The sequence below is a fragment of the Vicugna pacos genome, chromosome 9, assembly GCF_048564905.1.
Source record: "Vicugna pacos chromosome 9, VicPac4, whole genome shotgun sequence".
NCBI classification, from domain to species: Eukaryota; Metazoa; Chordata; class Mammalia; order Artiodactyla; family Camelidae; genus Vicugna; species Vicugna pacos.
The window spans coordinates 32,965,362-32,991,833 of record NC_132995.1 but is presented as its reverse complement, the minus strand read 5'-3'; the positions used below and the strand labels follow the sequence as shown (position 1 = coordinate 32,991,833).

General features: G+C 50.8%; 2 protein-coding genes across 2 annotated transcripts in view; both read right to left on the bottom strand.

The window, feature by feature from the left end:
- Positions 1-268: 268 nt before the first annotated feature.
- On the bottom strand, positions 269-10,052 carry CX3CL1 (C-X3-C motif chemokine ligand 1). Its single transcript, XM_072967425.1, has 3 exons — positions 9,788-10,052; positions 3,838-3,961; positions 269-1,943 (listed from the first exon to the last, which is right to left on the bottom strand). The coding sequence occupies exons 1-3, from the start codon at positions 9,855-9,857 to the stop codon at positions 878-880; spliced, it is 1,260 nt and encodes a 419-aa protein (XP_072823526.1). The 5' UTR covers positions 9,858-10,052; the 3' UTR covers positions 269-877.
- Positions 10,053-17,066: 7,014 nt separating this feature from the next.
- Positions 17,067-26,472, bottom strand: part of CCL22 (C-C motif chemokine ligand 22) — a 28,750-nt gene continuing 19,344 nt past the window's right edge. The window contains exons 2-4 of the mRNA XM_072967436.1: positions 22,748-22,848; positions 21,450-21,573; positions 17,067-18,828 (exon numbers count right to left, since the gene is read on the bottom strand). Coding sequence (XP_072823537.1) covers positions 18,744-18,828; positions 21,450-21,573; positions 22,748-22,820 — 282 coding nt within the window. The 5' untranslated portion in view covers positions 22,821-22,848 and the 3' untranslated portion in view covers positions 17,067-18,743. The remainder of the gene's footprint in view (positions 18,829-21,449; positions 21,574-22,747; positions 22,849-26,472) is intronic.

Genomic DNA, 26,472 nt, shown 5'->3' with positions numbered 1-26,472 from the left:
GAGACTGGCTAAGGTGCTCTGCTGATGAAGGTTATACGACTGCGCCCAGGGTCTGGGGAAAGGGGTCTCTGGATCAATGAGTGATGCCTACCAGAAGTACGGGTTATTGCCACATATTTGCCATCCCTCTTCACTTTTACAGATGGGAAACAAGAGGTACGAATGCCTTGGTGGGCCTGGGACTAGACCCCCAGCCTTCACGCTCATAGTCAATGTTCCTCTACCACATGGCACAGATTGAGGAGGGAAAAAAATCAGAGCCACCAGATAACTTCATCTTCCATTCTCATGATGTCTAACTGAGAGCAGATCCTCTGCTGGGAGCAGTCCCAGGAAACACACCACACTAGCCTCATGCAAGAAAAGATAGGCCCCCGGCTGGGGAGAAGGGGTCTGTACAAGGGGTCAGGGAGCTAGCACCGCAGGTAGCTGGGGTGACTGGCAACCGCAGCCGGAGCCAAAAGACATGATCAAGTCTGAGGGAGGGGGCAGAAGGGGCCTGGCCTGAGGCTTGTTTATGAGATGGGATGACCATGGTACCCACAGGGGGACAGTGATCAGAGGAGCTGGGTGGTCAATGAAATAATTGTTCACTGGGGCTGGCATGGTGTCTAAGGGACCCTCTAAACAGCCAACAGCAGAGGGGAGTTTTCTGACTCGGGACGTTGGAGTGAGTTGTGGAGGCCACCCTCTTTGTCCCAGCAGGTCAGGAACGGCCAAGAGTGGCCTCCAGTAGCTGAGAACAGTCAACCTGGAGGATCCCGCCTCCCTGTTTCAATCATCCCAGCTCAGGTCAGGCCCTTGGGTGAGGGTGGGTGTGAAAATGGACGACCCCAGGTAGCTGAATCTAACAATTGGACGCAGGCAGGTGGGCAGCTCACACTGGCACCAGGACATATGTGTTACTGCCACAGCTCCGGGAGACGTAGTGAAGCCCATTGATCGTGTCCCCTGCCATCTTGCGGGGGCAGCCCTGCAGTCTCTGGTAGGCAAACATGGCCAACCCCAGGCAGAACAGGAGACCAAGGAAGGCCAACAGCCCCACCGCCTGCCTCCGGGTGGCTGCCTGGGAGTCGGGAATGCCCAGCCTCTGGGGGTCCACTGTGGCGTGAATGGGCTCCTCGGCTCTGGGGGCCATGCTGCCCAACAGCAGGGGATCCATGCTGGGGGCCCCTTCGGAGGAGACAGGGACCACGAAGATGTCCGGCGTGCTGCCAGTCCCCACGAAAGCATCCATGGGAGTTGAAATGGGACCCATCTCGTTGGGCCCTAGAGAGTTCTCTGGCGTGGGGTACTGTGTCTTGATCCACACAGGTTGGCCTTCAGACCCAGTGTTGTTCTCCAGGGCTGCATGTGAAATAGTAGGGGCCTGGGTGGAGGAGGCCTGGGTGGAGGGGGCCTGGGTGGGGAGGGTCTGGGTGGCGGGGGTCTGGGTGGAGGGGGCCTGGGTGGGGGGGGCCTGGGTGGAGGGGGCCTGGGTGGGGGGGGCCTGGGTGGAGGGGGCCTCAGAGGCTTTCTCCTTAGCCCAGAGGCCTGACCCAGGTTGGTAGGCAGTAGAACTCTGCCAAGACGTGGTGGTGGTGATGGCAGCCTCATTGAAAAGTTCAGTTCTCTCGGGCCTTCCATCCAGAGCCTCTGATGTGGAGGGGGATCTGGTTCCCCTGGAATCAGCCACTCCTGTTGGCAGCTCTGGGGAAGTCTCGAAGGCCCTCTGTGCCTCCTGGCTCCTGCTTTCACCTGTGACTTTGGTCTGGGAGACGGCAGACCTGTCCATTCCTCTGGTGGCTGGGGTGGTCGCGGGCTCACTCGTACCGATTTGCCTCTCAAACGTGCCGCCATTTTGAGCCAGAGAAGCACTCTGGCGGTCTAGATACTCCATGGCTTTCTGGACCCATTCCTCCTTTGGGTCAGCACAGATTAATAGTCCCTTCACAGTTGTCAAGCTGCAAGGAAGGAAGATAGGGACCCAGTGATGCTCAGATGCCATACAGAGTAGGGGCACCATGCAAATGCTCCGCAGAGCTGGCTGGAAATCCTCCCCCCACCACTTATTAGCTGTGAGCTGTGAGCTTCTTCGCTGGAGCAGCTCAGCTTCTGAACTTCTGTGTTCTCACCTGAGAACTGGAGAGAGAGACCTGCCTTTCACAGGGTGACCAATCAACCCCCAAAAAACTGAGACTGAGGAGGATCTCAAGATGCAGGACTTTTTTGTGAAAACTCTGGCAAATTGGGACAAGTTGGTCACCCTACTTCTGTGTTATTGAGTACAGTGAAAATGATGTAAAGCACCTGGCTCGGAGTAGATCAATGTTAGCAATAAAAACGTTCATAATAAAGTCGTTAACATGAAAGGAGGGAGCTTTGGACAGTGAGTTTTCTGACTGGGAGGAGTTGTCACAGCTGTTCTCTGCTACCAGCTGTGTGACTGACATGCTTGGTGTTGGGTCCTCCTCACTGTGGAAAGGACTCAATGTCACAGCATCCTCTTCCTCCTCTCCCTCAGCTACACGCTACCCTCTGGACTGCCACGCTCTGCTCCTAGTGTGTGTCCTCAGGCTGAAAGTGCACCTAGGGACCTACAGCCCTATATATGGTGGCCCCGAGTGCCACGCAAATGTTGAACTTCCTGAAGCTGAGTGTGGTTGGTTCACTGCTGAGATCACAGCTCAGAGCTGGCCACGGCCTGTGCTAGGCATTTTGCCTGTTTAAAATTCACACCCATCCTGCAAGATGTCACACACACACCCATTTTACAGATGAGAAAACTGAGGCTCAGAGAAGTCATGTAAATGTGCCTGGCTCCAGTATGCTGGGAAGCCCGAGAGGTGCAGAAAGCAAGTGTGACCCTGCAGGCCCCTCAGGCGCAGTGCCACCCTGGTGCTGTCATCCCCTCTGTGGAGCGTCCTACTTCCCCTTTGCCTAGAAAACAGAAGCAAATATATGGGGGGATCTGGGGGAAGTGAATCTTGACAGGTCCCAGAGCAAGTTGGGCACTGGCACACTTGCCCTACTTCGTAACAATCAATGGGAGGAAGAACAGCTTCCTTTAGCGGAGCCTCTACTTCGAAGGCCCACTGGCCATTTCCTGTTGCCAGGCCTCCGGGTCTGGCTGGGTCTTGGCCAAGAGGCTGCTTCAGGACCCAGAAATAAGTCTTGGGGAACGTCCTCAGGGCTGTGCGATTGGGTAATACCCAAGAGGGACCCTAAAGGAGCAAGCAGCCAACATGGCCAGGGGTCCCAACAGCCAGAGGGAAAGCTGGTTCGGCTTGACCCCTCCCCAAGGTCTCAGAGTGTTTTCTATTTCTGCCTCTGTCCAATGGAGATAATAATCTTGGCCTCTCCTATTGTCAGCTTCTTCCAGGAAGGGCAACCTGACAAGAACTTAAGTCTCATTATGTCCTTTCATCCTCCCAACTACCCACTTTACAAATAAGGAAACTAAAGTGCAGAGGGTAGGCGACGTGACCAGGGCCACCCAGTCTGGCAGTGGTGAAGCCAGGATTTATACCAGATCTGTTGGTGTCTGGAGCCTATACTTTCAGATCACCCTGCTTTACCTCCCCAGGAAACCTAACAGGTTCCAGTGCTACAGAAAACACCCTTTGGCCCAGGAGGAATTACCACCCTGCAGGCCATGGCCATTCAGGAAGTCACATCTCACCCTGGCCTTGTGGCACAGATACTAGTGTCGGCAAGGGGGCTGGCAGGTCAGGGGCAGAAGGAGCATTTGCAGAGGCCCTTGGCCAGAAGCCCAGGTTGGGGTAAGAGGATGTGGAGATGGACTAGCAGAGGCCTGGGACCTGAAAGGAATGCAGAGGCCAGGAAGGCAGTACCTACATGATGGCACGTCTGTTGCATGATTCTTGATTTCGTTGGTACTGGACTAGACGATTCACGGGGATCTTCGAGGTGGTCATCTTGTTGCACTGGATGCTGCATTTATTCACACCACGCTGTTGTCCTGAGCCCACAGAGGCCCCCAGTCAGCAGGACTGTCCAAGGGCATCTGGCTTTCCAGCCCCATGCCAGCTTGTCCCAGCCATACCACCCAAGCCAGGATGGATGCCCTGCAAATCCTTGACCTCAGCCCCCCATCCTCGGCCAAACCTCTCCAGGCCTCAGTTTCCCCACCTATAAAATAGGGACAACAACAGTATCTACCCTGTAGGTTGTAATAAGGATGAATAAAAATGAATTCCTACTTATAAAGCTCTAATGCCCTGTACGTCATAAGTGTTTAATTTTAAAAATTAAATTGATGTAGTTGGTCTGTTGTACACCAGGGGAGGTTACCCAGGCAGCAAGTGATGGAACTGGCTCTACTGCCAGGCCTGGCTCCCCTCCCTTCTGGGCCCATGGCACTGCCCTTCCCCCAGCCCTGCCTTTGCCAGAGTCAGTCACCGGTTCACTATCACCCCCTCCCATGCACATCCCATTTCTTCCTCTCAGCCTGATCCAAATTCGTGGATCTCGACCTCTGAGACACACCCAGACCTCTGTCCATCTACATCCCACATGTAGACCCTATGACACATACACACATGTACACTCACAGCAACAAACACAGTGGCACATATACGCTGCCCCCCAACAAAAACACATGAAGGCATACATGTAATCAGACACATGTAGTAGATGATCAAAGTTTTTAAATATGTAAGGACATATTTAGGGAAGGTGGGAGGGGAGAGGGTGTGCTGAGTAGGTGATCCTTTGTGCTGCCATCGTGAGCCAGGATGAGTTTGGAAGCAGTTGCCAAGAGGAACTGAATGGCCTTTTGGATTCCCAGGGCAAGCTGGGGGAGCAGGAGTAAGGAGGAGGAATAAAGGTGGGCTTGTGCATGGGGTGGGGGTTAGAGTGGGACCCTGCAGATGGCTGGGTCCCACATGGAGCCAGAGAGAAACTGCAGGACAGGATGAGGGTGACTCAACAGATGGCTGAGAAACCAAATATTTCATACAAACATTCAAAATGGTTTGCACTGCATTTCCACCTCCGCCTCACCCCCTAGAACCTCCACCAAAATTGGCTTGGTGAAAGCTCAAGAAGGGCGTGCAGAAAACGAGGAAGAGCCTGAGTTTCAGATCTGGGTCAAGGTCACTGGCAGAAGAAGCAAGACCCTGGCGGGTTTTGCAAAAATCTAGATGCTAGGACTTCCACAGCAGTGGAATCAAGAGAGCAAACTTATTTAGCTCTGAAGAGCTGAAGAGGCCCCAGGTGACCCCAGGTTCAACCAAAATACACACTGCTTATGCACAAATACTTAGTGTATATGGACACATAGACCAAATGGGCTCTGCCTTCCCAAACAGAGGCGGGCGCACACACCTAGAATCTGCCACCCTTCCTCCCATCACCCGCCTTTCTCCTTGGCCCACCCTGCCTTGTGGGAAGGGGGTTCAGGGCTTGCAGGGCTGTGCTGGGCCATCAGGAGGCAGCACTAGAAGCTCCCGAGATGAGCAAGGGGGTTCCCCGTAGCTGGTCCCTGAGTCACCAGCTGCCCTTTCTCTCTGAGGAACAGGATGTGAAAGACACCTTGCAGCCTTATCGCCCTCCTTCTCCCCCAGAGGGACCTCGAAATGATTCAGCTGCAGCCTCCCCAGGCCCTTGCTGAGGAGAGCCAGGAGCCAGCCCCCTGGCCGGGTCAGGCAGGTGTCTTCCGGGGGAATCCCCAGTGCCCCTGGCTGACTTGGAGCCCAGGAGGCTGCCCAGTGGGCAGGAGGGATAAGTAAGTAAGGTCAGGTCTGACTCTCCTTCCCAGGGTGGAGAAGGCCACTGCCCACCTCCAGGGCTTTAAAGAGCCACAAAGGCAACCTGTCCCCGAAGTCCTCATCCTCTGCCATGGTGCCTGAATGGCCTGGCCAGGCTCTGTTCTTGGTTCTGCCTGGGAAGGTTGTCTAACTAACCTAGGGACTTTTCTTCTTAGAACTGAGGTTTTCTTTCCTATAACTGGAGATAATGCCTCCACCAGCCAGTCATCTATTATGTGTCATGTGAGGGTCAGGACAGGGACCTCATCTGTCTTGGTGTCACAGTGTTTCCCCAGCATCAAGCACAAGGTGGGTAAAAATATTCACTGAATGAAATAATGTATCAATCTATTTATCCCTCCACCCACCTCCCCATTCATCTATCCATTCACCCATGTATCTGCCCCTGCTTGTCAATCCCCTACCCATTCCCTACCACCCACTTATCTCCCTTGCACCCATCCCTACTCATGCCATCCATCCACCTACCTGTGCCTAACTCACCCAGCCACCACCTGTCCATCCGTTACCCATCCTCCACCCCCTTCATCTACCCACCCATCCATCTCTCACCAGCCCACTCATACAACCTTCACCCATCCATCCATTCACCCATCCATTTCCTGACTCAGCCAACACTTGTTTGAATTACTTTTGAGTATATACAAAGACCCAGGCCCTCTCATCCTTAACCCTGAGCTCTTTCTCAAGAAGGTGCTGGTGCTGAGCTTAGAGAGAGCACTTCAATTCCAGTAAATGCAATCAGATCACCGCGTTTACTCAGTCAACCAACAAATGTTGACCTTCCTCATGCCAGTTCCTGTGAGGTGTAGAGGGATGACCAAGGCCCATCTCTGCCCTCAGAAGTCTCCCAACCTGATGGCCAGCTAAAACACAACCACAAAGTACCAGAGCTTTTCTTAGTGGAGCACCTACTGTGTATTGGACCCTATGCTCAGCACACACACATATCTGCTCTCATTAATTTCCAACATCCCTGCAAAGACAATATTTTATCCCAATTTTAAATATGCAGAAGCTGAGGATCAGAGAGGTTAAATGACTTGCCCAAGGTCACATAGCTGCTTAGTGACAGATCTGGTTTTCCTCCCAGCTCCTAAAGGTTTTCCTCCCACTGTTCTAGGCTGCCTTAAATGCCAGGTAGGAACACCATGTTTCAGAACAGACCCCAAATGTGCTGGGGTTTACATGACGGAAAAGACCCTTCCAACTGCAAGTGATCAGGGGAGGCTTCTTGGAGGACGTGTCCATTAAGCTGGTACTCAAGGACTATTTGGAGGATTACAGGCAGGAAAAGACAGGAATGTTCTGGGTCTCTGGGTCTTTGGATGACAGAGAGAGGGCTAGAGCCATTGCTAATCTGTGTGTCCTGGACAAGTCACTTAGGCTTTCTGAGCCTCCCTGTTCCCTCACCTGTAAAATGGACATAATACTGGCTTCACAGGGTGATTATGAAAATAAAGTTTTTAAAATAACTGGACCGTTAAAGCAGGGTTTCCTCAACAGCAAACACCACTGACATTTAGCGCACATACTTCTTTGTTGTGGGGGCTGTCCTGTGTACTGCAGGGTGTTTGGCATCGTCCATCCCTGGCCTCCAAGCACTAGATGCCTAGGCACCCCAACCAAAAACGCTGGCACATTTGGAACAACAACAAATGTCTCCAGAAACTGCCAAATGTCCCCTGGGGGCTAAATCCCACAACTGAGGACACTGCCCTAGAGACACCCACACGACTCCCTCCCCTGCCTACCTCAATGCCTCCTTCTTCCCTGACCCCTTACTTAAAATGTCAACACCCCCATCTTTTTTAAAATCGCAGTACAGACCAAATCATTTACTGATTTGTTTTGAATGTTGTCTGTCTTCTCCAGTTGATGTTCAGCACCCTGAGGGCTGGAATCTCTGGCAGTTTTATTCACTGATGTGGCCCCAGCACCTAGGTCAGTGCCTGGCACAGAGTAGGTGCTCACCTATTGAATGAATCAACAAAACGCACAAGCAAGCGCCTTGTGACATATAAAATTTTAGCCAAAAGAGAAATAAAGGAATTTTTATTTAAATATGACAGGGGCCTGGATCTGACACTCTGGATTTATCCTCCCCTGCCTCCCCCAACCACCCCCACCGCTAATCAGAGGGGCAGACGACATCAGTTTAAGTCAGATTTTTTTTTCTCTCTCTCTTGCTGGGGCTTGAGTGGGAGTGAATGCGTCAGTGCTTGGGGAGAAAAATTCTCTGCTCTGACTTGTATCTGCAGGTTTGTTATATAAAGCAGAGGAGCCTCCCGCCTGACACAGCCCTGCAAACCCACATTTGGGAACCGACGCAGCCACCCTGCACCAGCCAGGGTGGTAGCCACAAAGCCCCCAGCCCCGCTCCAGGCCTCTCTGGATTGTGGACCACTCCCTAGTCCTACAGGGGCTCCCAGGGGGGCTCTCAGAGCCACAAATGTCCATGTGCATGAGGACCTCCAAAATGAGCCTGGCCAAATGCCCAGTCTTGTGGGAGCAGAAACTGAGGCTCAGAAGGGTTGAAATAATCTGAGTATCTCCCAGCAAAACCAGTGACCAAGGTTAGGACAGGAACCTGATGATTTTGAAGCCTCAGGGTGCTGGTTAGAGCATCCAGAGTTCCCCCAGGATCCCCTCTCCATCTCAGAATGGAAGCCCCCCTACCCTGCCAGTTTAGTCTAAGTAATCCTCCTCCCACTTCCAAAACGCCCTCTAGGCATAGGAGCCTCACCACACAGGAGGCAAGAGCTATATTTAAAGGTGCAGTAGCTGGGACCAAAGAAGGCAAAACCCCACTGGGTTACGGCTATGGCAAAGCAACCTCCATCTGACTCCTTGTTTTCCAGTACTCACTATCCCTAAATACTTAGGGCTCAGGGTTCAAGCTCAGGAAGGAGGAAGGCCAGTGGCACTTGGCCCCCACCATACCCAACCACCTGCTCTCTTTCCCACTGGTGGATTTTCACCACAAAGAGGGAGTGAGGGGACAGTTTGCTCCATGGACATGTCCTGGAAGCTGGAGACTGGCTCTCATTTCCTCAGACTGGCTGTGTGCCCTAAGCTAGGTTCCCAGCCTCTCTGAGCCTCAACCTGCCAGATGGCCTGGGTACCCCCTGCAGATGGGGCTGACTCAAAAGGTTCTTGGAGGCAGTGTGACCCACAGAAGTGGCGAGCACGCATCCACACCCTCTCCTGCCTCCATCCAGTCTTATCCTCTCCTGCCCTACTTGCTAACTGTGCATCCTCAAGCCCGTTTCTAAACCTTTTTGGGCCTCCATCTTTCTCATGTCAGGTGGGATGGGTACATCATGCCCTACCAGGTCTCAGGCTCCAGAAAGCAAGTGACTGGAGGTGCAAACATTTTCTAAGCTATGCTTGGAGGAGAAAGACACTATCATAGGGGAGACAAAGGCAGAGGGATCGGGGCTACAGACCAGAGCAACAGTGACGAGCACAGTTCATGATCTGCAGTGACCTTGACCTCCACAGGTCCTGGGTCCCCTACTCCTGCAGAGGACTTGAAATTAGGGCAGGAGAAAGTCCCAACAGTGGCCTGGCCCAGGGCCAAGCTAAGACTCAGGAGCTGAGGCTGAGGGTTATATATTAACTCCAGGCAGGGAAATCCAGCCCTGGCTACCAGGGCTCCTACCCAAGTGCCCACTAAGAGCCTCCTCAGGCCTCCCACAACCCCCACCCTCCTAGCACCCGCATACCTGGCACCTTGTGCTGCCCACACCACTTCTGCGTTGCCATGTGGTCCCCACCTTGCTCACTGGGCCAGGTAGGGACAGTCTCTGGAGACTGGAAATCCTTCCAGCAGGAAGAACAGCCCTGTGTCCAGGACTTCGACCCAGCCCACTCTGGCACACTCGCCAGGAGGGGACAGCCATGGACCTCAGCCTTACCGGGGCAGAATCTGGGGGCCCTGATGTCAGACATAAGGGATATAAGTGGGGCTGGGGGCCCCCCACCCTGCTGATGCTTGAGTCCACCCCACTCACCGGCCAGCAGCATGGTCAGATGGCAGAAGGCAGCCAAGCGGAGCAACCACGAGAGATGTGGAAGAGCCATGGCCGAGGGCAGACGGGAGTCCGGGGTTCGAGGGTGGCAGAGAAGGCGGCAGGGGCCCTCGTTGAAGCTCAGAGCTGTCTGCTCGCTGCCTGAGCTCTGCTGGGATTTATAATGGGGCTCCGCTGCCTCTGACTCTCTCTGCCTCCGCCTCCGCCTCCCGGCCCCCCGGCCCCCGCAGGCAGCAGGCAGGAAGGCGGTGGGAGGGGAGAGGAAGGGAGCCTGTGTGCAGCGACTGGATTCCTCAAGATGTTGCCAAGGAACGGAGCCAGCTCCCTGGCTCTGGGTGAGGGTTCGTGCAGGGGTACTGGACTGGCTTCTCATACAGAAACCTGCTCAGGAAACTGGACCAGCCTGCTAGGGTTCAAAGGGCCTCCCCTCCTCCCATCTGCCGAGCCACTTTCCTACTGGGAGTGGACACATGCCCTAGAGTCTGGCCTGGGGCCCTAGATCCTAAGTGGGCAATAAACGAAAGGACAGAGGACTAGAGAGTGCTGGCTGCAGGCAAGCCAGGAGGACTCAGGGCCCTCCCCCGACCCCGGTCTGGTCTGACAAACTGTCCCTTGGTCTGGTCTTTGCTCTCCCACACCAGGAAGGACCCCCAACATTTGTCTCTTGAAGCCCCAGCTCCCGGGGGACTTTTTTCTTTAGCATATTCCCCATGCTCTGCATGGAGCCTGACAAAAAGTAGGGGCTTATTAATACAGCAAATGCCTGCTGAAAGAATGATCCTTCCCAATTTCATAGGGACTGATGGGGAACTGAAGCCCAGACAGCAGACAGAATCATGCCAAGTCACAGAGGGCATCAGAGCAGAGAACCCACCTCCCGCTGCCACAGAGAAGAGGAGGCATAAGCAGGGCGTGGGCAGTTAAGGACACAGAAAAGAGCCCCAGCCTCACTGCCTCCAGCCCTTCTACCTCTCCTTTCCTCATTTACCCCCACTCCCATCGCCAGCTCTGGCCCCCCGTGAGCCCACAGGAACAACACAGCTGCCGGCCTCACCCCGGGTAACTCAGGCCTCTAGGCTGGTCCTTAACTTGGCAGCAGTCCTTGGAGAAGTCCTGCACCCCTTGGGGCCTCAGCGCTCCAACTGTACAAGGAGAGAGTTGGGCTAATCCACTGGTGAGAGAGCTTGGCAGCTCTGACTTACAGGTTCTCTCCCCGTTAGAGGCGGTGACAACAGGACCAGGCACAAGCAGCCATCTGCTCTCACCAAACTGGTACAAACACTTACTGGTATAAATGCATGCAGCACAGCTGCTTTAGTGGCTGCCTTCCCTGCAGGCGGAGGCAATAATCCCTGAGATTCTAGAGGAGACTCGCAGGAGCCTAGCCCAGTCTGGGGCCAGGCATTAACTGTGAACCCACTCCCACTTAGGCATCTCTGGGCTGCCAGCCAGAGCAAAACCAGTTTGTCTGTGACAAACTGTCTGTGGCAGGTGCTGGAGCCAGCTGGTCCAGGTGGGGCTGGGCAGAGGGGTCACACCTCCCAAGGCCAGGGCATCTCCCTCTCACCCAGGCACAGTCAAGCTGCGCAGGGTGTGGAGCTAGGAGGCCTGACCCTCCATGACAGGGAGGAGCGCCCTGGCACAGGCCAATGTCCACTTGAGCTCTGAGAACCCGTCCCAGCCCATGCAGGTATGACACTAGTGACCTTCACATTTCTACTGCCCAATCCCTCAGTTTACAGCTGGGGAAACTGAGGCTCAGAAAGGGGCAAGAAGTGATGAAAACCGAGATCCAAAGGCTCCTTCTGTTCTGCCATGTAGGAGCAGACGAGGAAGAGGGGGAGGAGGTGGGGAGGAGGAAGAGAGGGAGAAGGGGGAGGGCAGGAGGAGGGGGACAGGTGCAGGGAGAAGGGAGAGCAGAGAGGAGTCAGGGAGGGGCAGGGGGCAAGTCCTGGGAAGCCCCGCACTTCATAAAGGACAAGAGTCGGGTTAGGCCAAGAATTTGGGGGTAGCGACCCTTGTTTCCTTGGCCCCAGACTATGTTTCAAAGAAGCATTTAGACAGCAAAGGCTTTGGGATCCGATGACCTTGGCTCTGGCACTATCTCTGTGTGATCTCGGGTGGCTTCCCTGTCTCTCTGAGTTTACACTTACTCTGTGACAGGCTTTGTATGACTACTTTAGGAAATCCTGACGACAAAACCAGGGTGTAAGCAAAACACCATTATCACAGTCCATTGTATGGATGGGGAAACTGAGGCAGGTAGAAGTTAAGGAATTTTCTGAGGATCACCAGCTAGGAAGTGGGAAAGCCTAGATTTTTTCCAGCAGGCTCCTGAGTCTGAGCTCCTGACCACCAGACTACACCATCTCCCTCCACCCCCACTGTGAGGACTACTGTGAGAATGAAGTGAGTTTATGCCCTTAAGTTGTGGTTCAGAGCCCGGCACGGAACAGGCCAGAACACAGATATGACACTGCTTTCCTTTATTCAGCCCTTGGGAACGTCCCTTATCATCTTCTTGCCTAGCTTTTCCCCCCATATAATTGCAATGCTCACCCCACCTATCTTATCAGGGTGTTAAGGACTAACTGAGTTGAGATTCAATTCAGACACAGTAACCAAGCTTTCAGGTTGGTCAGACCTGGAGCCAAACATGACTCCACCACTTAAGAGGAGTATTGCCTTGGGCAAGTGACTTAACTTCCCTGAGCCTCAATTTCCCCTTCTGTAAAATAGGATATTAATAGCTACTTCACTGACGCACTCCTTGGGGGGCGCTCATATAACTAAGGACTCTCACAGTGCCTGGCACGCAGGAACCATTAGTGTTTGTTATAAGCCCTGATGTGTGTCTGGCACTGTGGTGGGACAAGGAGCCCACAGGGAAACAAGCTGAAGCCTTTGTCCCAAGGAGCCCCAGTTCAGTAGGAGAGAGAAGATGTGAGTCCCACCAGAGACGCAAAGGCTGTGGGTCTTGGGGAGAGAGAGAGGCCTCCGCCCTTGTCAGGGAATCCCGGAAGGCAGGGATGAAAGGTGACGTTTCAATCATAAGATGGGCAGAATTTTGCTTTACTGTTTTTTTAACACTATCGTTTTGAAAAATATTTTAAACAATAAAGAAGGAACGGAACAAAGCTTTCCTATCTCTACCACCGAGATTCAATTAGCATTCTTCTGTATTTGCTACATCTTTTTTTTTCTCTTTTTTTAAGCCATTTCAAAGTAAATTATGGATGACTGATACTTTGCCCCTAACTCCTTCAGTGTGCATCTCCATTGTATAAAGACATTGTCTTACGTTAATAGAATACTATTATCCCATCTAACAAAACTAGCAATGATTCCTCTATGTCTTGTAATATTTAGTTAATATTCAAATTTCTATTATCCCAAAATATATTTAGATTTCTTCCCCTCCCTCTCTCTCTTCTTTCCTTTCTATCTGTCTATCAATCCAGCTATCTATCTATCCAGGGTCCAATCTAGGTTCATGCCTTGCTTGTGGTTATTTCTATTTATTCTACAGTAGACCTCCATGATGTTTTTCAGAAAGTTGACTTGAGTCAGCCCATTGTTTCACATGATATTCTCATTCTTAATTTATTGAATTATTTCCTTGTGATGTCATCTAATTTGTTCCCTTATCCCATGTATTTCCTGTAAACTGGAAGTTAGATCTACAGGCCCGATTAGATTTTGGCTACATATTCTTGGCAAGAATCCATTATGAGTAATACTTTGTACTTCACAGTGCATTCACATCCACCTTGACAGACAGGCTGTTTCACTGTTCCTGATGGATTGATGGATGACTGCTAGATCTCCCCGCTGCAGAAGTATTATTCTATTTGTAACTTGTAGTAAGCAGACAGGCAGGATTTTGACCAACCATTCTAGGCAGAGAGAAAACTTAACCAAGGTGGAAAACACAGGACCTATGCAGGTGTTGAGGAATGATCCAGTGTCATTGGCTCTGAGAAAGGAGTGGGGAGGGAGGCTGCAGCAGGACACTTTGAAGCTGGAGTGACGAAAGAGGATGCTGTTCAAGGGCAAAGGGGAGCCAGGAAGCTTCTGAGCTGAGAAATAACTAGAGCAGGGCTGGGCAGAGGGAAAGAGAGTTCTCTCAGGGTCAGTGGGATGACAGGGATGGGGGTACCCCTGCCCACACCTCTGCAGGCCTGGAGGTGGCTGGGACCCTGCCTGGGTGCCCCAGAGAGCAGGAAGCCTGTGTCTTTCTTGTGGAACATGAGGGATTCTCCCAGATTGGAAGCAGAAGAGAAACAGCTCTGGGAAACAGGGTGGGGAGCCCAGGCCACTCCTGTGGGGCCCCAGGATGGTTGAAGAAATGGGGTGGCCAGTGATGTGGAGGTCATCTCTAGGGGCCCGGGAGGATAGCCCTTCCTGCCCCAGTCAGTCTGGCCCAGCTCACCTTTTCTGACCAATAAGGAGGGCAGCCCACATGCACTTGGCATTTTCTGTCTATGCACATGCCTGGCCACACCCTCTTTTATTGTGGTAAAATATATATCACATAAAAATGAACATTTTAACCATTTCTAAATGTTCAGTTCAATGGAATTAAGTACATTCCCATTACTGTGCAACCATTACCACGATCCATCTCCAAAATGTTTTTATCTTGCAGGACTGAAACTCTGGACCTGTTAAATAATAACTCTCATTTCCTCCTCCCCCCAGCTCCTGTCAACCACCATTTTGCTTTCTGTTTCTACAAGTTTGATTCCTCTAGGAATCATACAGCATTTGCCTTTTTGCGACTGGCTCATTTCACTTACCATAATGTCTTCCAAGTTCACGCATGTTGTAGCAGGTGTCAGACGTGCCTTCCTTTTTAAGGCTGAATCATATTCCATTGTAATGGATAGACCACGTTTTGTTTATGCTATGGATGGACACTTGGGTCGTTTCCACCTTCTGGCTATTTCAGAAAACGCTGCAATGAATATTGATGTACAAATATCTGTTCCAGTCCCTGCTTTCAGTTCTTTTGTATGTATGCCCAGAAGTGGCATTCCTGGATCATATGGTAGTTCTGTGTTTAATTTTTTGAGAAACAGCCATACTGTTTCTTACAGCAACTGTACCATTTTACATTCCCACCACCAATACACAAGGGTTCTAACTTCCCCACACCCTCACCAACCTTGTTTGTTTTTTCTTTTATAATAGCCATCTTAATGAGTAGGAAGCAGTATCTCATTGTGGTTTTGATTAGCATTTCCTTAATGATTAGTGATGTTGAACAGCTTTTCATGTTGTTGGGGAGGAAGAAATTTCCCTTTACCCTTCTAGGTTCTTCTAACTGGTCTAAGTTGACATGAGACAGATTAACAGGAGAAAATGAAACAAAAGTTTAATAACAATTATACATGGGAGATGGGGGGGAGGATATAGCTCAGTAGTAGAGTGCATGCTTAGCATGCAAGAGATCCTGGGTTCAATCCCCAGTACCCCTAATTAAGAAAAAAAGGAAACAAAAAGGAAAATACAAAAAAAAAAAGTTTTCACAATTATACACGGGAGAGACCCAAGAGGACTGAGTAATTTGCCAAAACAACTGAGGCCCTCACCTTAAATACCATCTTCAGCTAAAGACAAAAGAGGATGTTGAGGGTAGTGGTTTAAGACTTCAAAGAGGAGGAAGACAATCCACAGGGAGATGAAAAGCAAATGTTTGGTGAATCATGCTGAGGTAATAGGACACAGAATGGACCCCAATCTCTAGACCCTGAAGACTTCCCCCCACTACACCTAGCGCCCATATTCTTTGCAGAAATCTCTGGTGATAGTTCTATTCCTGTGACTGGTCCTATATCTAAATTCTCTCAGGCAGTTAAGGCCGAAAGTAACAAGAAAAATGTTCTGAGTTTTCTATTTCTTAAAAATAATCAGCCTAAATTAATCCTCACACCAAAGACACACATTTTGAGGTGGCAAATACTGCTCCCCTACAATGCGCTTATTAACCAGCTGGAGATCTTCTTTGGAGAACTGTTCACCCAAGTCTTTGCCCATTTTGTTATTGGGCTGTCTGTACCTTCTTATCTCATCAGATTCTCACCACCACATGCACTAAACGCTTTTCTTGCCCCTTATTCACGGAGGGAAAAATTGAGGTTCAGAGGGACCAAGCAACTTGCTCCAGACATACAGGCAGTGAGAGTTCCTATGTCTGTCTAAATCCATGACATGTGCCCTTCCCGATGCTTCTCCACACGTCCCAGACAATGTTCTGGGTGTCTGGAGCTACAGCCCTGGAAATCCCACTGTGAGAGCCAGATCTGAAAGGGAGCAAAGGCCACTTATGCCAAGATGTCCATGAATGGTGCTTACACTGAGGAAATAATGAAGATGCTGTGAAGGCAGAGGAAGTCTTTTTTTTTTTTTTCTGTTTTGGCAGAGTGAGTTGTGTCCAGGAACCCCAGGGAAGCAGGCCCATTTGATGGCCCAGGGAAGTTCAGCACCCGATGAACTGGGCGCTCCCCAAACCTGCTCCCTCTTCCTCCTGGATACATGGCTTGGCTGTACTTCCCAGCGTCCCTAGCAGTCAGGGTGGTCATGTGACTAAGTTCTGCCAGTGGCACGTGGGCAGAAGTGAGGAGCCCCCCATTTCCTGGCCTGGCTCAAAAATCCCTCCATGAGCCTCCATTCTCTTTCCCATCTGCTGGATGACGGAGAGGAGTCCTGGTCCTGGAGGAGGGTAGGGGCATTGAGAAGGAAGGAGCCTTGGTCCCTGAATGACCACATGGAAGGCCGCCCACAGACCAGGAATGTGCAATCAGACTTCACGGGAGAAGAAAAAAACTTCTATGGAGTTGACAAGCCATTGAGATTTTGGAGTTGTCTGTTGTAGGAAGTAGCATTTCCTGACTAATATAGTCTCCATACCTCTGTGTCCATCTTTGAAAGTGGAAGGTTGAAGCTGCATTATTGAATGAATGAATGAATGAATGAATATGCCGCTCAAAGCTCTAGACTTGAGGACCAAATGAATGATTTCATCAGCTCCTCCTGACAAGTGGTACTAGGGTGGACAAATGTCTGGGGTTCCCTGCTGGCACCTGCACAGCTGCTTCCCAGGTCCTCATGTCTAGCCGGGACACCCCACCCACTCACAGGGTAACCTTGGGCAAGCCAGCTCACATGTCACAGTCAAGGGCTTCCCCACTGGGACAGATGGGCCATGGGCCCCCTGCCCTACTTCACAAGGACGGCAAATGCCAAGGAGCAAAGCAGACACTGTTGTAGAGGATTTATTTTCCAGAAGGCCTGAGCAGCAAGGGCAGGACAGGAGCAGAGAGAGATCCCAGAACACTTGAGAGCCCTGTACATGGGCAGTGGACAGGTTAACACTTGCCAGTACCTGTGGTGGGCAAATGATCTTGGGTTCCAGGGGGAACACAAACCCTGGAAGCCACTGAATTTTATGGCCAGCAAAGTCATTCCCCATGACTTGGATCTGAGTCCCTCAGTGAATCCATAAGGTGGGTATTCTTCTTCTCAGATGAGGCTCAGAGATGTTAGATGGTCTCCTCAGGGTCACACAGCAACAATCATCCTGCTAAGTGCTGAGCTGCACCAGGCTCCCTCGAAAAGGAAAAAGCACAGGTACCTAGGGAATCTGTTGTCCCCAAGGAGAGGCAGATTAAGTCCCAAATCCCACTCCTTAGCCTGATCCCAGCCACCTGAGAAAAACCTCCATCCAAGGATCTTTCACTTAACAATACACCACTCACTGGGAGGGCCAGGAGTTCTGCCTTGTTCTCCTCCCACACATTTCCTAAAATTCTTTCATTCATCCATTTGGCCTTTTAAGCATTTTCCCTCTTCTCATATACAAATATAACTAGAGTTTGTAACACCAAGCCAAAGGCAGTCATTCACACCATAGCATAAATTTGGTTATCAGCTCTTTGGGAAAAGAGGAAGGAAAAGCGGGGGACTCTAAAGAGTTCAGACCTGGATGTTGGAGGTTGGAGGAGCAGTAAAAACTCAAGGGAAGCAACAAGGTTAAAGAGACCCAACACACAGGTAAAGTGGGAAAGAAAGGTGAATCTGGGCAAATATGAGTTTTCACAATGGACCCAGCCAGCCCCTCTCTAGATGACCTGAGTCTCTGTACTGATGTGTAAGGGCCTTTGGGGAATGAGAGAGTCATATTACTTCTATTGATTCAGTCTGCAGCCTCATGCTGAGCCCTGATTCTGAGCCAGGCCCTGTGCTCTATCCTAGAGGCTGGGAGACAAAAGTAACCCAGGGGTGGATCTTGGTCCAGCCAGTGGGGACCCAAGTCCCAAGGATTCTGGGCATACTGTGAACAGGGCTGTTAAGAGGGAGCAGAGGTCCAGGGGAAGTCTAAAAATTGAAACTCAATTACCAGCTGCTTAGGCTAAGTGATGCCTGGAGGGCTAGTGGAGTCGGACATGTTCAGGTGATGGGGAGACATTCTGGGTGTCAGGAGCAGCCCAGAAAAAGAGCCAGAAGTAGAAATGTATGACATGAGTTTGGAGAACAGGGAGCCAGGTCCAACATGCATGAAGGGAAGTGAGGCAGGGCTGGAGATAGGGATAAGACCCAGATCTGGAGGTCAGGGGGGCCAGGCTCAAGAGCTCCAACCTTAGCCTGGGCAGTGGGGAGCCATGGAAGGATTTTGAGCAGAGGAGTGACTGCCCAAGACTGTGGATCCTCTGGCTAAGGTGGGGCAGAAAATGGGATGGAAGGGTAAGAGGGGAGATGTGAGTGACTGACAGCTGGAGGCTTGACTGCAGGTGACAGCTACAGGGATGGAGATCAGGGATCACTGAGAGTCATTGGCACAGGCTTGTGTCGAGGAGCAGCTGTAACAGCAGGGAGGTAGGGCTCCATGAGTCTTCCTGAAGGAGCCAAGGCCACGGTCATCAGGGCAGGGCCTGCCTCATTTGTTCAGCCTGTGGAGAATCTTCTTCACCCAGGGGAGCCTGGGGTCAGCACAGATCTCTCTGTCCCTCATGGTTAGCAAACTGGAAGGTGGAGACACCAGGGAGACAATAAGGCAGTATTAGTGTGCAGCAAGAATGCCACATCCTGCCACAGAAGCTTAGCATTTATGAGTCACCTGCTGCATGTAGAGATGCCCACTATATAGAGTGGTTCAAAATTTATGAGCCACCTGCTATGTGAAAATACATTTCTTAAGAAGGAGAAGGGAAGATGAGCTGCAAGGACCTCCCAGATCCTCAGCCCCAGCCCTGAGTGCCAGGTCAGGCTAAAGAACAGAATACCCAAGGGTCTCGTAATCATTGCTGACATTGCCTTGGGAGAGAGTAGTAGGCAGTGGCCAAGAGCATAAACTTTGGAGCCAGCCTATCTGGGTTAAAATTCTAGCTCTACCACTTATTAGCCAGTGCCTTAACTTCTCTGAGCCTCAGTTTCTAATCTGTAAAATGGGCATGATAACTGTGGTCCAATCTCATAGGAATCCGATGAAGATTAGATGAGTTAATATAAACTGGAGTACTCAAAGCAGTGCATAGCAGACAGTAGGTGCTACATCATTATGCCAGGAGCTGGCCTGAACTTTATTTTTTAATAAATATTTACTTACAAATTCTGATTACTCTTGTTTAAAAAATCCGTCTGTTCGTTTGTTTGTTTTGAGGGGGAGGTAATTAGGTTTATTTATTTTTAGGGAAGGCACTGGGGATTGAATCCAGGACCTCACGCATGCTAAGCATTCTCCCACTTGAGCTATACCTTCCTCTGGCCTGAACTTTTAACGTTGATTTTCTCAATAAATCCTCACAATAACCCTATGAGCCCCTATTATTCTATCCATTTCATAGCTGAGGAACGTGAGACCCAAGGAGGTAAGGCAACTTGCCCAAGCGCCAGAGCTGCTGAATCATCGTGCTCCCTGTGACCTGGGCTCTCTGGAGAAAGTGCCTTCAGAGGGCATCTCCATTCTGGCCCCTCTGAGAGACCCGAGGAGCTTGTGTTGAGGAGGGAAGAGGTGAGCACTGGCCCAGGAGCACATGGCAGTTGTGGGATAAGGCTTCCACTTTTGCACTGCCTGCTGCAAACATCAAGCCAGGCCCCCGGGGCGCTCTGCTTCAGCTAAAGCTGGCCGGTGGTCAGACATCATCCAGCCCCGGATTCCCTTCCTGCCTCTCAAGGGCTTGTCTGTGGAGCCTGGGACTTCCTGGCTCCCCTTATCCCCCACTCCCCGATATGCACCTCCCCTAGACAACAAATGAACAGAAAGAACAAAGAAGACAGCAAAGCAATGTTGATCTTAGCCACGAGGACAGACTGCCCTGGCTGCTGTGTGACACTAAACAAGGCTCAGCCCCTCTCTGGGCCTTGATCTTCCCATTCCTCAAACCACAGCCAGATCAAACTCTAATAATCACATGTGTACTGTCTGTTATTGGGCATCTGTTTTATGCCAGGCACTGAGCATTACATCTTCCACTTACTATCATTGTGCCCTGTGATGCTTAAGGGGCCCCATAACCTCTCTGTGCCCATTTCCTCACCTGTAAGAAGGGGATGGTAACAGCACCTACCACATAGGGTTGTTTGAAAGATTAAATGGATTAATATTTATAAAGTGACTGTAACAGTGCCTAGCACTTAGCGAGCACTACACAAGTATGATAAACAAAAATAAATGAAAGTGATCACTTCCATTATACTGACGGGGAAACTGAGGCTTAGCACTGAAGTAACCAGAACCCTAGAAGGGCTTCCCACTTCAGCCTTCTTATTCACCCACAGACTACTCTGAGGGATGGAAGATGAGTGAGGAGGAGGAAGATGAGAAGATGATGGAGCCCCAAAGTGGGTCATGAGTCCCAAAGCCCAAACACCCGCAGTGTGCAGTGCGGCAGGCAGCGGGCTCTGCGGAGCCGGAGCAGCAGCCAGAGGGGCTGCCCCAGAAAGGCAGGCCTCACGTGTCCAGCCAGGGACGGGCGCAGGCACAGGCTCCAGGCCAGGGAAAAGGATGCAAAGAAGCTGAGAGAAAGCAGCAAAGGAAAAAAAGGACCTTGGGGAAATCCCAGCCCTGAACAAGGACCCGGGAATCCTGGTTCTAGCCTGGGCAACCTTGAGAAATTTGAGCTACCCCTAGCCTGTTCCATCTGTAAAACGGAAATAATCACATCTTCTTGTAGGACTGTCATGAGAATTAAAAAGTCATACTCGTAAGAGTGGCTGGCCTGGAGAAAGCTCTCAGTATCAGCCCTGAATATTCTCCTGGTAAGAACGGGCTGCCTCAGATAACTAACTCCCAGGCACTGGGGAGGATCCAAGATGCTTCCTACTGCCCGTACCTGAACCCCACACTCTGTCCCTCAGTATTACCGATCTCTCCATGCCCACATGGAGTGGCACCCTCCGCATCCTCAGAACCTGGCACATAGTAGGCACTTGATAATATCTGTTGAATGATCACGTGGTTTTTTTCTTGGTACACCCACGGCTAGGCTGAGCCATCTATTCCAGCCAAGTGCTCCTAGCTGGCCTCTGGACGCCTAGCTGCATTCCTCCATCCCTGGGTCCACCACACCCACAGGCACCCGAGCCCTCCTGGGCCATACCCATCAGGCTGTCCAAGGCCTTGCCTCCCCAGCTCCCTACTCACACCACGCCAGGCCTCCGGCAGGAGTCGGAAGTCCAGTAGTAATATTTCACCACACGCGGGGGCAGGGGGTGACGGATGTAGTCCCGGCAGCAGATGCTGTCCTCCACATTGGCAGCATAGGGGCCTGGGGAAGAGCGGTGTGCAGAGGAGTCACAGGCCGGTCTCCCTCGGCCCTAACGTCTGACCCAGCTTTTCTGTTCTCATGTGGAAGGTGTGTGTCCAGAGGATTCTGAGCCATCAAAGTCCCCACTCTTGGGGCTTCTGAGAAGCCACTAAGGGCCCAAAGTCTACTTTCTGCCTTGGTCAGCTTAAGGGAGAGGAATTCAGAACAATCGTGCATCAACAATGCCCTACACCTCTAGATAGGACCCACAGGCTCTGAAAAGGAAGGAGCCTTAGAACCTTGCCATTCAAGGTGAGGCCCGTGTGCCAGCACCACCAGCACCACCTTGTTAGAAAAGCCCGGGGCCCAGTCCCAGTCCTGTTGAATCAGATACATAGTTTGAACAGATACCCAGGTAATCCACTTCAGCTCACATCTACCCTAACCCCCTTCAAGGTACAAACGGTGAGGCTGAGGTCCAGAGAGTGGGGAGGACTTGCCCAGCATGACCATGGAGAGTCGGGACAAGGACTCAGGCAGAGCAGTCACGCAGGTGCAGGTACGAGTCTCATTCTGCCTTGAGTCACCTAGCATTTCTGAGACTCACTCCCCTCCTTGGACCCAGGGGACAATAATAGTACCTACTTTACGGAGACTTTGATGCAGAGAAAGCACTCAGGAACCCAAATAACTGAGCAATTATTGTTCCGAACTGCCTGACTCCCAGCCCAGTGCTTATTCCATTACCCAATACAGGGCAGAAGGGTGTACACTGGAATGGAAAAGAGAAGTCAGGAACCCAGTGTTGAGGGCAGGTTCTGGAGCAAAAATGTGGTGATGACAGGGCAACAACAGCTTTCCAAGGGGATCTCCCTCACCCCTGCTACTGCCTACCCCAGCTGGCCCCCTTCAGTGGCTCCTTCTCCACACCCCAAGAGCCCTATGCTTGAGTTCTGGGCCAAGCGCACCGCAACCCATAACCCAGATGAGACAGATCTTAGACTCCAAGCCTTCAAGATGACCCATTTAACAGATGCATAAACTGAAGCCCAGAGAAGCAATGGGACTAGCCCAAGAGCCAGCAGTAGTATGGAGTCTTCTGCTCTCCGTTCAGTGCTCTACCCACCACATGAGGAAGATATTCCAGTGTCTGACCTTGATCTCTGCAGAGAGCCCTCCCTCATCCCAACCTCACCTGCCTCTGTTGCTTGAAGGATCATAGCAAGGAGGATGAGGGCAGCCAGGAGTGGGGTCTGCAGGCTGGCCATCGTCCTGTTCTGTGTGTAGCCCAGGTGTCTACAATCATCAAAGGACAGGAAGGTCTGGTATTTAAGCGCCTGCTACGCCCACAAGTCTCAGACACTCTTAGTCACCGGTGAGGCTAGAATCTCTGACATTCACATTATGAAAGAAGAACTCCCACTTCCTCCAAAGAGAAGGAAATTCTCTGTGGCCAGGAATCACTCAGAGGGGACCCCCACCCTAACTGCCCCTCTGGGTCCCAAGAGACTTGCAAAATCCCCCTTGAGCTGAGTCTCTGGGTGACCTGTGCTCCCCAGGGTCTGCTGGCAATGTAGCCTTGGCCATGTCACTGGATGTCTCTGGGACTCAGTTTGCCCAGCTAGAAATGAGGCAGATGGTTTCACGGTCCCACCTATTTACCCCAGTGGTTGTTTGTAAATCAAGTGAGAATGTGGACAGGAGCTAAACAGCTCCAAACCCTCACCTGGAACTGAGGCCCATCTTGTACCCTTGGTGACCTTCATCACTGATCTGGGTCCAGAGAGAGATGCCTACAGATCCACCGGGTTAATTTCTCTGCTCCAGCACCAGCGTCTCCCAGGGCTTCTCACAAAGTCTCAACTTGAGCTAGCTCGTGGTCCACTCAACAGCTGCAAACAGCTCCCACACAATTCCATCTTGCCGGTTCTTCCTTCCCAGCTGTCTCCCCTCTTCCTCACCCACCCTTTCTCAGTCTACCACCATGTCCTCCCATTCTACTTCCTAAATCTCTCTCGGGTCTGTCCCCTGATTTTTATCCCCACTGTCCCTGCCCAAAGGACACTTCCACGCAGGCTCAGACACTGGCCCTCATTCCCCTGTCCATCCTGTGGTGGCTGGAGTGAGTGGCCCGGATTCAAAGCTGCACACTCCTCTCCCCTGCTTCAAAAACCCTGCTGTGACCCCTTGAATCCAGGCTCCTGATTATGGCCTCCAAGGCCTCCTTTCCAGACATGACCACCCTCACCGCCCCCACACTGGTCTCCCTCCCCTGAGGACGCACACCGTACCCCTCGTAGTTCCTCAAAGAGGTCCATGGCCTGTCCCTGGCTGTGAGTGCCCTTTCCACTTCCCTACCACGTAAACTCCTACTCATGCACCAAGAGCCGTTGGAAATATCACCCTGTAGGTAAGCACACCCCCTCAGGACTTCAAAATTCTCCGTGACCTAGAATGTGGACCTGAGTAGACTAAGTCAAGTTATCTTTCTCAGACTCCTCCCAGAAGCCAAACTCCAAGCTCGTGGAAGTCAGGGGTCTCCCATCTGTTTGTCTTGGTATTCCCAGTGTCTACCAAGAGTGGGGTATCTGGTGGGTGCTCAGCACACATCTAACAGAGGAGGAAATCCAGGGTCAGAGAAAGTGGGGACTTGCCAGTAAGTGGCCAAGCCATCCTGGAGTTCAAGACTAAGCACTTCATTTGTAAAGGAAGCCATCCACTCACTTATTCATTCATTCAACAACTATTTATTGAGCCCTTGGTAAACAGAATAATGACCCCTCCCAAATAAAGATGTCACATCCTAATTCCCAAAACTTGTGAATATGTGACCTTACATGGTAAAAAATGACTCTGCAGACGTGTTTAAGTTAAGGATCTCAAAACAGGGAGACTTCCTGAATTATTTGGATGGACCTAATGCAATCAAAGGGTCATTATAAGTGGGGGGGGCAGTAAGTGGGTCAGACTCAGATAGGAGATAGGATGACAGAAGCAGAGTCCAAGTGACACGAGACTATAAGCCCAGGAATGCAGGCAGCTTCAAGAAGGTGGAAAAGGCAAGGAAATCGATTCTCCCCCACAACGTCCAGAAAGAACACAGCCCTGCCCACACCTCAATTTTAGTCCACTGGGACTGATTTAGGACTTCTGACCTCCTGAACTGTAAGATAATAAATTGGTGTTGTTTTAAGCCACCAAGTCATTTGTTACAGCAGCAGGAGGAGAATTATACAAGCACCTGCCATGTGCCAAGTACACCGCCAGGATCTGGGGACACAGCAGTGAACAGGTCCCTGCTCTTGTGGAGTTTACCTTGGAGACAGACAGTAAAAAGGCAAAAAAAAAAAAAAAAAAAAAAAAAAAAAACCAACCAAAAACCCAAACAAGGTACTTTCAGGATGCAGTGAGTGCCATGGAAAATGAAACAGAGAAAAACAGACAGTGACTATAGGGAAGCAGGTTTGAGTAGTCAGGAAAGGCCTCTATGAAGGGTGACATGCAACGTGAAATTTGGAGAATACTAAAGAACCTGCCAGGAGGAAAGGGCAAGTGCAAAGGGTAAGAGGGCTGAGCAACCAGGGCAGAGCGGGTGGGCGAGCAGGGGCGGCCAGGTGGGCGAGCAGGGGAAGCCAGTTGGGAGAGCAGGCAGGCAGGGCCAGGCAGGGCCTGTTCAGCGGCGATTCCTCTGAGCTTCCTGATAGGTGTGCATCAAAAGTGCACAGCATCACTTTGGAAGAGCTCATATCAAAAGGCATTACCCAAAGCCAGAAGGACAAATACTATGTGGTTTCACTTCTGTGAGGTTCCTAGAGGAGTCAAATTCATAGAGACAGAAAGTAGAATGGTGGCTGCCAGGGGCTGGAGAGAGGAGAGAATGGGGAGTTATTGTTTAACGAATACAGAGTTTCAGTTTGGGAGGATGGAAACGTTCCGGGGATGGATGGTGATAATGGCTGCACAACAATGTGAATGTATTTAATGCCACGAAACTGTAACTTAAAAATGGTTAAAATGGTAAATTTTATGTTATGTATATTTTACCAATTAAAAAAAATTTTAAAGCACATCATATGTCATCAGGGAAATGCAAATTAAAACAACAAGGAGGTACCACTACATAACTAAGAGAATGCCCAAAATCTGAAACACTGACACTAGATGCTGGTGAGGATGTGAAGCAACAGAAATTCCCATTCATTACTGGTGGAATGCAAAATGGTACAGCCACTTTGGAAGACAGTTTGGAGGCTTCTTACAAAACTAAGCATGTTTTTACCATATGATCCAGTAATCACACTCCATGGTATTTACCCAAAGGAGCTGAAAACTTATATTCTCACAAAAGCCTACATTATAGCAGCTTTATTCATAATTGCCAAAACTTAGAAGCAACCAAGATGTCCTTTGGTAGGTGAATGAATAAACCGTGGTACATTCAGACAATGGAATTATCATTCATCGCTAAAAAGAAAATGCTATCAAGCCATGAAAAGACATGTAGGACTTGTAAATGCATTTTACTAAGTGAAAGAAACCAAGCTGAAAAGGCTACATACTGTATGACTCCAACTAGGTGGCGTTCCGGAAAAGGCAAAACCATGGAGACAGTAAAAAAGATCAGTGGTTGCCAGGAGTTGCTGGGAAGGAGATGAACAGGCAAAGCAGAGAGGATTTTTAGGGCAGTGAAAATACTCAGTATGGTAACATGATGATGGGCACATGTCATTATATTTTCATCCAAACCCACACACTACACAATACAGCGAGAGAGAAAACCATAATGTAAACAATGGACTTTGGGTGATTATGATGTGTCAAAACAGGTTCATCAATTGTCACAAATGCACACTCGGGTGGGGGTGTTAACCACAGGGAGGCCAAGTGGAGGGGCAGGGAGCATATGGGCAATTTCTGTAC

Coding starts and splice junctions, on each gene's coding strand:
- CX3CL1 (XM_072967425.1), bottom strand. CDS start 9,857: ATGGCTCTTCCACATCTCTCGTGGTTGCTCCGCTTGGCTGCCTTCTGC. Junction 3,962..9,787: donor TCTGACCATGCTGCTGGCCG/GTGAGTGGGGTG, acceptor CTGTGGGCTCAG/GACAACAGCGTGGTGTGAAT. Junction 1,944..3,837: donor TGCAACAGACGTGCCATCAT/GTAGGTACTGCC, acceptor CCTTCCTTGCAG/CTTGACAACTGTGAAGGGAC.